The sequence below is a fragment of the Erythrolamprus reginae genome, chromosome Z (genome assembly GCF_031021105.1).
Source record: "Erythrolamprus reginae isolate rEryReg1 chromosome Z, rEryReg1.hap1, whole genome shotgun sequence".
Lineage (NCBI taxonomy): Eukaryota > Metazoa > Chordata > Lepidosauria > Squamata > Dipsadidae > Erythrolamprus > Erythrolamprus reginae.
The window spans coordinates 106,969,692-106,983,553 of NC_091963.1; the positions used below are offsets into that span (position 1 = coordinate 106,969,692).

At 38.2% G+C, this 13,862-nt stretch overlaps 1 protein-coding gene across 1 annotated transcript; it reads right to left on the bottom strand.

Moving 5' to 3' along the window:
- Positions 1–588: 588 nt before the first annotated feature.
- Positions 589–10,830, bottom strand: CCR7 (C-C motif chemokine receptor 7). The gene is made up of 3 exons (XM_070766858.1): positions 10,747–10,830; positions 8,841–8,890; positions 589–2,435 (listed from the first exon to the last, which is right to left on the bottom strand). The coding sequence occupies exons 1-3, from the start codon at positions 10,754–10,756 to the stop codon at positions 1,335–1,337; spliced, it is 1,161 nt and encodes a 386-aa protein (XP_070622959.1). The 5' UTR covers positions 10,757–10,830; the 3' UTR covers positions 589–1,334.
- Positions 10,831–13,862: the final 3,032 nt, after the last annotated feature.

The following is a 13,862-nucleotide window of genomic DNA, read 5'->3' on the forward strand; positions in this document are numbered from 1 at the left end:
GAATTTTTATGTAAATATCAGCCAGAACCATGCCTCATCAGTGGCAGGTGTTGATGTTTTGGTGTTGTTGTTTTGGGGCTGTAACTATTCTGCCTTTCTGCAAAACTAATATTTGCATATCAAGAAAAACTCCTGCAACTTTGCAGGTTCCTTTTAAAAGTAAATTTGGGGAAGCAACAGTTGGAAAGTTCATGGTGTAGCATAAAAGTAGGAGAATCTTTTGGATTCTAACTTTCCCATTCTTCCGTTCCCTGGATACTGTTGCTCAGATTTTTACATAGTTATTCTCATTACAAAATAAAAATAAAATGGACATGAATGGTATTACTTAATCTTATATTGAATTACATAAGAAATTGCTTTATAGAATCATAAGAGAGCTACATCTAGGCCCATCATAGCCTGGAAAGCGCAAGTATGTGATTATTCTGTGATTAGAAGCAAATGGGATAACATCTAGTGACAATCTTGAATATAATATTTAAATGATGCATCCATATTTCTTCCCCTCAACACAAATGATGCATATTCTAATGTATTATTAATAAAATGTACCATTCAGTATAGAAATCCAAGCTTAAGCCAGACTGTTTTATAAGTTTGTTTATTATTCATTAATGTTAAAAGAGAAAAGAGAAAAAAGACAAAAATAAAAAAATACAAACATTACATGGAAAAGTTTGTGGAATAATACAAGGTAAAATTAAAAGGAAATATGAATCATTCTACATAAACACCTCGCTGTTGTTCTTATATATCAACTTTACTGAGAAAATATGAAAATAGCTTTATGGAAGTTTAACATTTTAGCATTTTCACGCTGCTTTTTGGGGAAATGGATCGAACTCAGTAATCATTTGGGCTTCCCCCCCCTCTTTGCAACAATAACATATACATTTCAGAGAGGAGGGAAGAAGGGGGGGGGGGGAAATCATACACCTGCTTGTTCTTCAGCTTGGTGAAAAGCCAAGTAATTGTCACCATTTTATATCTGAAAGGTTTTTTTAATTAGGCCTCCTGAATGTTACCATTCTTAATTCCCTCTTCAATTTTAAAAGAAAATACTTTGACTTCTCTGTAGTTATGGCATGGTTCTCCTGTTTAAGATCTGCAGATAGCTTTCTGTAGTTCTCTTGCTTTTTGCTTTTTTAGCAAATTTCATCTAGATAAATTGAGTTGACCAATTTATTTGGGTTTCTTCAGGTTCTGTGAAAATACTCCCACCAATAAGGAGACCTAAAAGATCTCCTGGTTCAATCTCTGATGATGGGTGATGAAAGCTGTTTTCCAAGCACCCATGAAATTGACATCTGCGATACTCATTATCCAGCATCTCATGGGGAGAAAGAAGTTGTGGTGTCAGTTTCTGTGGGAACAGAACTTCTACTGTTCTTCTGGTTTGTTGACCATTGCCAGAGCTGCTTTTGATTGAGGCAGCCCAGATCTTTAAGAAGTCGGAGGACATCATTGCGGAACTTAACCCCTATGAAAGCATACAGGAATGGATTGAGACAGCAGCGGAAGCAAGCCAAGCTGTAAGTCACATCATTAGCCACATCTAGGGTCTTGGTGGCATCGCACTGGCCAGTGGTTCGGTTATATTTTGAAATAGTCCTGAGGACTATGATGCAGTTGTAGGGGAGCTGAAGGAGAACAAAAGCTATCATGACCACAACAAGGATTTTGATTACATGTTTTTTTTCAAAGCTGTGGGGCTGCAGCAAATTTCTGATGATGACACAGTAGCAGAAAGTCATTACAAATAAAGGTAAGCAAAACCCAAAGACCATCTGAGATACTCTTATACTGATAGTTAAGGCTTTATGATCACCTGTGGTGATGAAACATTGTGGTGGGTATGGAGGACTTTCGTAACTTCTGGTATGGACCACTTCTGGAACTGAAAAAATAAAAGCCAATGTCCAAATCAAGAAACAAGTAACTTTGCTGGCAAACATTCGCTGGGACCGAAGGCGGTGAGCTGAAGTTGCCTGAACAATAGCAAAGTATCTATCAATGCTGATGGAGAGAAGAAGCAACATGCCACTGAAGAAACTCATCTGGCAGATGAGATAGATGGTTTTGCATGCAAAGTCCCCAAAAACCCAGTGCTTCGCTGCACTGACAGCCCAAAATGGGAGAGTCAAAAGAAAGAAGATGTCTGATAAGGCCAGATTGAACAGGTAGACATCAGTCATTGTCTTGAGCCTCTTGAAATAGATGTAGGTTGCCATAACCAGACCATTGCCTGCCAGTCCCACAAAGCATATCAAGGAATAGGCAACAGGAAGAAAAATAGCACGGAATTTCCGGATCTCTTCTTTCTCGCACATCTCTTCATGTTGACTGTAGTCAAATTGGGAACTATAGTCAATTGCAATTGGGTTCTCTGTAGTAGCATTTTCACCAAAGCTGTAGTTCTCACCTTTGCAGAACTAGAAGGGAGATACAACATGGGTTATTATTTTTATGTACTCATATTCTTTTAGTTGAGATTTTTTTTTTTTGTATTGCAAAGGAAACGATATTTAGGTAAGAATAGCCTGTTCTTTGAGTGTTCTTCTTTAGGGACCATAAACATGATAAATTAATATTAGTTTTATTTCAGTTGAATTATGGCAACTTTCCTCCAAATAATCCTAGAAAATAATAGTTTAATGTAGTTAAATGTTAGAAGTTTTTAGTCTATATTTCCCCAAATCCCCAAGATGAAGGAGTAATGTTTCATCCCATACTTGGAGAACCTAGCAGTGGTTCTCAATCTTTCTAATGCCGTGACCCCTTAATACAGTTCCTCAATTTGTGGTGACCCCCAACCAGAATAGAAGCTTTAGTTCTTAACACCATGAGAAATTTGTCTTTTCCTATGGTCTTAGGCGACCCCTGTGAAATGGTCATTCGACCTCCCAATGTGTCCCAAAAAATCAATCTAAGCCCAGTTAAACCCAACACTATTTATTATAGTATTTTTCTTTTTTGTTCTTGCCGATCACCCATGCTTGCACCAAATTGTCTTTTGCTCTTTAAGCTTCTTGTCTTCCCTTTTTTTTTTGCTTGGGTTTTTTTTTTTTAGCAGCTCATCTACTGTAACCACCCAAAGTTTTCTGAATCTTTCCTTTCCACTCAACTGGTTCACTCTGCTTTCCTGGATTTATTTGTGTTCAGCCCTTTTTGATTCTCGTATATGTTTTTCTTCCTTCCTTCTTCCTTCCTTCCTTCCTTCCTTCCTTCCTTCCTTCCTTCTTTCCTTCCTTCCAGTCATTCCTCACTTTTAAAGTTTTTAAAAATCTTACATAATTCTTAAGTATACCATTCTTATTGCATTCAGTTTCCTGTACTTACCCAAATCTCAGTTCCTAATACACAGGTCTTTAACAAGCTTTATAGGTCACATATAATCCATTATTTTTCTACTACTACAGTATTTGCAGAATTTTAACATTTATCTATCCATTTTCTGACCTGTAGTAAAGCCTTTTATCCTGGCATACAAATACATCTATTTAAAGTATTTTATTTATATATCCTTGAAGTCATTTTCCCTAACAAATAGTAGGGTTTCTGAACATTAATATTCAAATTAATAATGTTCAAAAATTAACATTAAATATTCTGCGATGCATTTGACACAGACTAAAATTTGCTGCAAATTGTTTGGGTTGCAATCAGCAGAGCTACATTATCTGTGTTCAAGCCATAATAACATCTCAAATGTCATCACTACCATTAATCTTTCAAGGGGATATCCTCAATCATACCCTACTATGATTAATTTTTTAATCACATTATATTTTGTTACCTAAACATTAGGTAAGCTTTCTATTTATCCTCTTATATACTTTTACTTTAATCATATATGGATCATTGTATTCAGCAACCAATTTTGAACTCCATATTCAGCTAAACATAATTCAGATGCTTTCCCTAAATCAACAAATATTCCTTTTTGTAAAAATGTTTATTTATTTGTAAAAGGGAGCAAGAACAGCCTTCTTCTAAATGTCTGGCTTGGAAGTAGCTTTCAAACTAATTCTAAAATATTGCATAATTATCAAAAAATGAAATCACATCCATATTTTAATATTTTTCCAGTTGGATCATCTATACCTGCTGCCATAACATTTTTAAATGTTGTCAAAGCAATTTTCAGGTTTTTCCATGATTTTTTTCTAGAATATTAACACTTACAACTTTGATATAAATTCCATTTTTGTCATATCATTACAATCTTCGCAGATGGTACTGCTTTGTTACACTTCAATTTCTTTCCAAATTATTTCATCACTTTTATTCTTAGTCCCATTTACTCCATTGCTGGTTATTTTTTCAGCTCTTCTCACCTACTTTTCATTTTCTAGTTCAACTAGATTTTACTAAGGGTTAAATATGCAAAATCTTTCTCCATTCCAATGCAAGTATTATATCTAGATGGCAAAAAAGATGCTGAGAAGGTAGAGTTCATCAGTTGGATTGAGATGGATAGCTAAGGAATTTAAAACAACAACAACAACAAATAAATAAATCCTTCAGACTTCTGATTTATCTGCACATGAATACTGGCTATTAAAAAAAGTTGTGCAAGGGGAACAAAAGTTATGCAAGTAACATTTTGTCTATCGGAGTGCTTAGATTTCACTTACAGTGAAAGCTTTTATGAAACAGCTGTCTCAAACTGTTACAATGGTGTGTTGATAGTAAGTCCCCAAATTTAGAATTTTCTACTGGAAATTGATAGAGTTTCTATTCCATTATACAAAGAATGGGGAAGAATGTAATGCGATGGGATGGGATAGAATGGAATGGAATGGAATGGAATGGAATGGAATAGAATAGAATAGAATAGAATAGCATTCTTTATTGGCCAAATGTGATTGAACACACAAGGAATTTGTCTTTGGTGCATATACTCTCAGTGTGCATAAAAGAAAAGATACCGTAAATTGTCAAGAATCATGAGATACAACATTTAATGATTGTCATAGGGTACAATGAATAGAACAAGAACAAGATTTGTTCAAGACTGGAGGATGGTAGCCATTTGAAATATGTTTATTTCAGAAGTAAAGTCCCACTGAATTCAAATTGTATTATTTCTACAAGGTAAATAGGAACTGGATTGTACGTAGTTTATGGAACTTTCCCTGCTCATATTTAACAACAGTACAAACAAGTCCTGAATCCCCCCTCTCTTTTTACACACACATTTCTTTTGTTATGGTTTTCTCATAAAACTTTGAAATGTTTTTGTCACTTCTCATCCATAATTGAGGAATGAGAAAGATTTAAGTTATTTTTAGCTATGACTGTACTAAAGTGCTCTTCCACTGATTAATCAGACATTGTCTAAGGCAGAGTTTCTCAAATGGGCTAGTTTGAAGATGTGTGGAATTCATCTCCTAGAATTGCCCCCCCCCCTCTATGTGTGTAGGTAGGTAGGTACATACACACCCAATCTAGCAAGTGTTATTGAAGTGCAAAGCTAGAAACCATAATGGGAATGAGAAATACATTGATTCAAGATGACGTAAGGATGGAGCAATGAAGAGAAAAAATAATGGGAGCAGAACAAGATAAAGTATCTGAAAACTGGAAATAGAAGGGATGCAAAAATAGGGGCTAAATTGTTAGCAAAACTGGGGGAGATGGAGGGACTTAGGAAGGGCAAACAGAGAGATGTAGAAAGAGGGCACTGCAGTGACAGGTGGAAGAGAATGAAAAAAGAATGATGCAATGGGAAGGAACCTGTCTTATGATTGAACTGTCTTCTTCTTTTTCATCATCATCATCATCATCCAGGTTTTGTATGAAACTATCTGTTGGATACAGATTAGTGGAACAAAACTGCATGACAGTGGTAGAAATCTTTGAAATTGGTTGGGGGTCAATGTTGGTATTGGGATGCTTCTTAGCTCCTTGAAAGAGGCACAAGACAATGTAATTTATCTATTGTATACAGCAGAGGTCCCCAACCGCCGGTCCGCGGACCGGCACCGGGCCGTTGGGGGTTTTCAGCCGGTCTGCGGTGCCAGGGCCCCCTCGGCCTTTCCGCACCACCAGCGGCGCTCCTCCCGCCAGCCAGCCAAGCCCCGCGCCCGCCGGAACCGGCTCCTCGCTCTCCCCCCGCCGCCCGCCGCGTTTGCAGGAGGTGGGGAGGGTCGGGCGGCCCGCCAAGGCCAGGAGGGACGCCGCTGCCCCCCCTTCCCTCTCTCCGCCCGCCGCTGCGCCTCCTTGACGCCGAGAGGAAATGCCGGCAAAGGCTTTTCTCAGCGGAGGTCTTCAATGTCGGGGGCGCACGGGCGGTTGCACGCGCTCCCTATCTCCCTGCTAGCCCACTCGGAGTATTCAAAATAAGAAAAACCTTTGCCGGCGAAGGCTTTTCTTATTTTGAATATTCCGAGTGGGCTAGCAGGGAGATAGGGAGCGCATGCAACCGCCTGTGCGCCCCCGACATTGAATATCACCTTCGCCGGCCCCACCTCTCCTGCAAACCCCCTTGCTGAGAGCCCGGGGCGAAAGTGCTCTCGCAAAGGTGAGGCGGGCAGGGCGTGCGCGCGTCACCGCTGAGAAGAACGGAGAACGAGAGTGAGTGAGAGCAACAGACAGCAAGATAGAGAGAAAGTGAGAAAGAGAGAGTGAGAGAAAGGGGGGAGAAAGAGATAGCAAGAGAGAGAACAAGAGAGAGAACGAGCGTGAGAAAGAAAACAAGAAAGAGTGAGAGAGAGAGAAAGCAAAAGAGACAGAAAGAAAACAAGAGAGAGAAAGTGAGAAGAAGAGAGAGAAAGAGGGGGAGAGAGAGAAAGAGAGGGAGAGGGAGAAAGAGAGAGGGAGAGGGGGGAGAGATAGCAAGAGAGGGAGAGAGAGAAAGAGAGAGGGAAAGGGGGGAGAGATAGCAAGAGAGGGAGAGAGAGAAAGAGAGAGGGAAAGGGGAGAGAGGGGGGAGAGAAAGAGAGAGAGAGAGAGGAGATAAAGGAAGAGGAGAGAGAGAAAGGAAGAGAAAGAAAGAAAGAGGGATAGAAAGAGAGAGAGAGTGAGAGATGCTCAGTGAGCCTTTCTTTGAAGTTGCCTTTCTTTCTTTCTTTCTTTCTTTCTTTCTTTCTTTCTTTCTCTTTCTTGCTCTTTTTCTTTCTCTCTTTTACCTTCCCTTCCTCTATTTCTTCTTTTCTTTCTCCTTCCTACCTTCTTCCCTTACTCTCCCCTTTCATAAGTTTCCTTGCTTCCTTCCTCTGTTCCTGTCCCTTCCCCCCTTCTTTCTTTCTTTCCTTCCTTCCTTCCTTTCCTCCCTCCATTTCTTGCTTTCCTTTTCCTTCCTCCCTTCTTTCCTCCCTCATTCCCTTCTTTCACTCCTTCCTCTCTTACTCTCCCCTTTCACACCTTTCCTTGCTTCCTTTGCACCCTTCTTCTGTTCCTGTCCCTTCCCTCTTTCCTTCCTTCCTTCCCACCCTCCGTCCATTCATTCACCCATTCCTCTCTTGATCGCCCCTTTTATGGCGCCGCTGACAGCTAGCTCCCCCCCCCCCCACCGGGCCATGGAAAACTGGTCTAGCTTAAAGCCGGTCCCTGGTGCAAAAAAGGTTGGGGACCTCTGGTATACAGGATGCATAAATCTCAGACCTAATAGAATAAAATTGTACAAGGCACAGATTTATACTACTCACAGCAATAATTTTTAAGCCTTTGCAACTCTAGATTGAAATGTTTGTACTCTCTTAATGATGGGGGTACAAATTCCACCCCGATAGAAAAAAGTGGTTCAATTTTTTGGTCATGGTTTTAACTTTGGGTGCAAGTCAAAGATTTGGTTTGCAGTTACTGAACTCTGCTGGATTGAGTGAAAGAACCACATCCTGTGGGTTTACTTGAAGCAGCATTGCCTAAAAAGGAAAGAGGACAAGGCAACTATCCTTGGGCTCTCTCTACCTGTGTGAAAGTGAGTGTGCCAAGAGAAAGAAGAAGAATCAATTCACAGTGTTTAAGTGAAACTTTGCCACCAACCTAACCACAAAGTTTTCATCAAGATTATCCCATGAAGTTGGGGAGATGTGGTTTGTTGTTTAGCAATTACATTTGTGCTTTGCAATCTTCACCCCATGAATTCAATTGCAAACCCACCAACACTAGTCTATGCCATGCAGGGTGGGGTCAAAGGGAAGAGGACATATTGAAACACATTTGAGGAATAACAAGTCAGCATTGGCTGGTTTAAAAACAAGATGTTCCATGTTTGTCGGATCAAAAACCTACTGATCTCACCTTTTGTTTTCTAAGTGATGAAAAAGACACTTCTGGAAAGTATAAAAGCTAGTCTTGAGAGAAGAGAATAATAATAATTTAATAATAATAATAATAATAATAATAATAATAATAATAATAATAATAATAATTTATTAGACTTGTATGCCGCCCCTCTCTGGAGAGGGAGGGCCATCCCTCTGACAATAGCTGGTTATGCAAAACCTCCTTTTCATTAACTTATTTGTGTACAAAAAAGCACAAAAAACAACTTATAAAACAGTGAACATAACCTGTTTTGTTGATGGTTCAGCAGCTGGGCTCAACTTTCTTGTTAAGTCATAATCCATAGTTTACAGATTGTAGGGACTTAATTCATATGGCATATTAAGCCATGATGACTTAGGATCCCTCATTTATATCACCCAATCTATTCCCTTATTGTCACATTTGTAACATTTATGGCACCCAAAGAAAAGAATGAGCAAGGAACATTAAGAAGGATGAGGGTGGGTAGGTTTAGGCTTGCTTTTCTCCCAACAACAACATAAATTCAACTGAAGGGTTGGAGTTAGAAGATACGCAGTGTTTTCATCAGCTTTATATTGTACCTGGAAAAGGAGAGGGAGCTTCCAGAGGAATGCAGCTTTCAGATGTCGATCTAGAGGAGAAGAGAATACAACAGATGCATAAGAAGCCCTCTTGGGAGAAAGAAAGAGAACCATAATTGTATTACTTGCTGAGTAGTCTAAGCCCAAATTAAAGGCAGAATGGGTTACCAAAATTTCCACAGCTTGGCGCCTTCTTGGGCTTCAGTTTTCAGAATCTGGGATAATCCAGCTGGAGGGCACCAAGAAGCATTGGGTAACCTGGGTTACTTTGTGTTGTCTTTTCTTAATGATTTGGGTGTGGTTGGAGATTTATATTTTCTTAGATAATTAATTCTGAGATGTTGGCTAGCAAAATGTTTCACTAGATTGTTCTATTGACAAGGGGTTGAAAAGTGATGAATAGGAGACTTGTTGTCCCTACCAAGTACCCTACCATAAAGACAATTATCTCCCTCCTAAATGACCCCTGCCGCCAAATTTTCTTCCGAATAGTCAAAATTGGTTAAGGAGCTAGAACTCACTGTTATCTGCTTTAGATTCACAAAAGTAGCTTTGTTTGTCCAAAGCAACAACTGAAGTGATTCAAAAACCAAAAGAAAAATGGAATTGGAAAATCTCTAATTGGCTTTTTAGACATATTTCAGCTCTGGAGTTATTTTCCTAAAACAACTTGCCTGAATTTGTTATTTTTCAATTTGATACATTTATTTTGATTCTTGCTAGTCAGGGGTTAAGAGAGGATCAAGACCTGGCTCATCCCTCAAGTATTGAGCTAATAGCCCAGTGTGTTTATATTTGAAATATGAATGCTATGGGACATTGATTCTATGGCTTTGCTTTCTTGCCTGTTTCATATTTTTGTGAGCTGCCCAGACTTAAGTTGCATAAAACGGTCAATCATATATCCCTTCTAAATAAATAAACTATATCAATAGCAATAGATTAGCAATACAACATAAGAAGCAGGTTATGCCCAAAAGTTATACAAATGAATTATACAACAAACAAACAAACAAACAAACAAATAAATAAATAAATAACCTGGAAATTATAAGATAACTACAAACCAACATTTTTAACTAGCAACAGCAGGTAAGTATAGTTAAGCTAAAAATGTAATTAGAATTAAACTGCTCTCATACATATATTTTATTTTTTATTTATTTGTGAAATTTTTGAACCACTCATCTTTCTCACAGAGGAACTCTGAGTGGTGTACAAATAAAATATTAAAATATAAAAACAGTGTATAAAATTTAAAGAAAAGTGAGAATGATTAAACTTCAATGTTAAAAGATAATTAAAAAGTGTGCATGGGGGGCTTTCAAGACAGCAACCAGCCCCATAGCTGTATGGTCCTCTGTGACCCACCCACCTTGATAAGACCCATAGTATATATGTTAAAAGTAATAAAATATAACATGCATCAAAATGTAATAAGGTAATATACAAAGGGATTAAAATTGAACTATAAAAGCTAATATACTAAATATCTTAATATAATTAATAGCAGTGCAGTCATAATGTAGATTGCTACATTTTTAAAAACTCTGTTTTGTAATTTGCATTTTATTTCTAATTAATGATGAAATAACATGACATATATATGTAAATGTATTTAGAGATGTGTGTGTGTGTAAAATATTTCAATCATTAGTGAACCAAGTTATCCGATTAAAAGAGAAGAATATTTTATTATAATATGTAAGCATCACATAGATGGAGATTTGTACCTCTGATTTATCATTCGAAACCGTCAATTCTCCTCATAATCTTAAGGAAACTAAGAGAGGCAATATGAGCCCTTGTCTATCTTCCTGATGTATGTGAGCAGAAAGATTATTCTTTGGACATTAAGAACTTACACAGGAGTTGAACTCTCAGAAAAGGTAACTATCATACTTACCCCTGTCCATGGTCTTTCGCAAGCAGATCGCAGAGAGGAAGTGTGAGTGGCTGTTTGTCAGAGAAGAGAAGCTCTAAATGAGCGTAGAAGAAAAGCTGTATATAAGGACCGCCTTTTTATTCTTGCTGACAATACGCAAACATGTAAAGTATGATATATTGCCTTCGATGGCAAACATTTAACCATGATTTCTCTACCTGTACAGTCAATATTGAAGCAGAACTTGGAAGGTGGGTTTAAATACCCTCAGATGTTTCCTGTTCTACCGGAGAAAGTAATCTGGTGCAACTGATAAGAAAAGTTTACTTCTTTGAAGGCTGAAAAGATTGTTGCAAGTTACATTTTTGTGGTGATGTCTATTAGAGAAATAGCCTTTATGATATATGGCAATGGGAAGTATTCCTTTTTCAATTCATGTACATCTTGTGTTTGGGGAGCTTTTTTTAATCTAAAAAACCCTTGAAGACGTATAAAAAGGAAGGGGATCAAGAGAGACAAGTACATTGTTTCCATCCTGGCCACTGTTTTTTCTTAATAAAACACACACTAATCCACTCTGGAAAGTCCTTTCACAGTCCTCCACTTCTCTTGCATTAAAAAAAAAAATTAGATGCTCTTGTCACAAAATGATTTCCAGAAGAATGACAAAAACATTTCCTAGAAGGTATAAGTTGCCTTCTGTAAACAACACATTTCAAAACTAGCAAGAGAATTAAGTTATCTTAAGCCAAGGAGGTGGGGTCTGGTTGGCCATTAAAGCTGCTAAGGTTGAATACACATGCACTGATCTAGAGCAAGTCCTAATTTAAGGGCCTGGCATCTCCAAGGTGAGTTGGCTCACTGGACAGAGCAATTGCAGCTCCTGAGGGCAGGGGTGGGCTGCTGCCCGGATGGGGGGAACACAGTGGGATAACGAAAATAGAGTTCCATCCCAGATTTGCACTGAAAGATGTTGAAAGAAAATGCAGGGCGTCCTGCATAAGCCTCGCTCACAGTGTGGTAGTAAAAGTTTTGGTAGCCCTTCACTGCCTATGGGTAAGATTTATTTATTTGTTTGTTTGTTTAGTTAGTTAGTTAGTTTCATAGTAAAATATATCTAAGAAATAACAGAAAAGAAGGTATAGTAATAGAACATATCAATGAAAGAATTGAAGAAGACATATCGATTTAATCTTGGGTATTGGTGGAACATTTGTGTGTGGTGCCCTCTCTGTGATTAAATTTATACATTACAAACAAGAGAAAATGGGATACTTTGGGAGGCAGCAGTTCTCCAGAAAAAAATGGAGTTTTTTTTAATTCAGTTATTCAGTTACCAGTTTTATATCCCACCCATTTTATCCAGAACAACCACGTTGTGAAAAAAGTTGCTTTGAGAGGAAGTGACCGGCCTAAAGTCATCTTACAAACATCTATGGCTGGAAATGGAATTGAGCCCTGGTTTCCAAAACAATAAGCAACAAAAGCCACAATGTATGACAAATCTGTGGCATCATTATGTTAAGCCATCTATTCATTTTTTATTGATTGATTTTGTCCAATACACAATGAGAGTTTTAGTGGATATACACATAGTAAAATACATAATGAAGGTTATAGAGGATATACTCATAGTAAAATATATCTAAGAAAGAAGAGAAGAGAAGATATAGGAATAAAACATATCAATGAAAGAATAGAAGAAGAGATATAGGAATATAAGAAAGGTATAGGAGATATAGGAGAGTTATAGGAATAGAACATATCAATGAAAGAATAGAAGAAGAGATATAGGAATAGAAGAAAGGTATAGGAGATATAGGAGAGTTATAGGAATAGAACATATCAATGAAAGAATAGAAGAAGAGATATAGGAATAGAAGAAAGGTATAGGAGATATAGGAGAGCAATAGGACAGGGGACGGAAGGCACTCTAGTGCACTTGTACTCACCCCCTACTGACCTCTTAGGAATCTGCATAGGTCAACCGTGGATAATCTAAAGGTAAAGTGTTGGGGGTTTGGGGATGACACTATGGAGTCTGGTAATGAGTTCCACACTTTGACAACTTGGTTACTGAAGTCATATTTTTTTACAGTCAAGTTTGGAGATGTTAATATTTAGTTTAAATCTGTTGTGTGCTCTTGTGTTGTTGTGGTTGAAGCTGAAGTAGTCGCCGACAGGCAGGACGTTGCAGCATATGATCTTGTGGGCAATACTTAGATCATGTTTAAGGCATCTTAGTTCTAAGCTTTCTAGGTCCAGGATTGAAAGTCTAGTCTTGTAGGGTATTCTGTTTCGAGTGGAGGAGTGAAGGGCTCTTCTGGTGAAGTATCCTTGGACATTTTCAAGGATTCCAAAGATGCGATATGGGTTCCAAACAGATGAGCTGTATTCGAGGATGGGTCTGGAGAAAGTTTTGTAAGCTCTGGTAAGTAGTGAGAGATTGCCAGAGCAGAAGCTACATAGGATTAGGTTTACAACTCTTGAAGCCTTCTTGGCTATGTTGTTGCAATGGGCTTTGGCACTTAAGTCTTTTGTTATTAGTATACCGAGGTCTGTAACCGAGTGGGGGTTATCTGTGATAATTTGATTATTCAGTTCGTATTCGGAGTTCAGATTCTTTTTCCCAATGTGTAGGACAGAGCATTTGCTAGTTGAGATTTGGAGTTGTCATGTGTTAGAAGATCACTCAGAAACAGAGTTCAGGTCTTTTTGGAGAGTAGTTGTGTTATCAGTGGTGTTCAGCCCTTATGCTGAATGAGAAGTAAAGCAGCATTTATTGATCAATTCCGAGATCAGGGAAGGATTTATTGGACAATTCATGCTGATGTGGACATTCCCATTCAGTCCTCAGTTGATCTTTTCTGCTATCATTCTCTCTTGTCTCTTGGAAGAATAAAACATGGGAATGTAGTGCTTCAACTTTACGGTATATGGGGATTCTCTTGGTCTTTGGAAACTTTGTACAAATGGTTCCCTACCACAGGGGCATGCTGGCTTGCATTATCACACCTGGTTTAGAAATTATCTTGTTAGTGAGCATTCAAAATATGATGGCAATTCATTTTCTTACTGACATGCAAATTTATGGTGAGGTTTCATTCACATGACAACAATATGCTTTCTCTTTATCA

Excerpts from the sequence above, each read along its gene's own strand:
- CCR7 (XM_070766858.1), bottom strand. Across the intron at positions 2,436-8,840 it reads AGCTCCCTCTCCTTTTCCAG|TTCTGCAAAGGTGAGAACTA; the intron begins GTACAATATAAA and ends TCTCCCTTCTAG.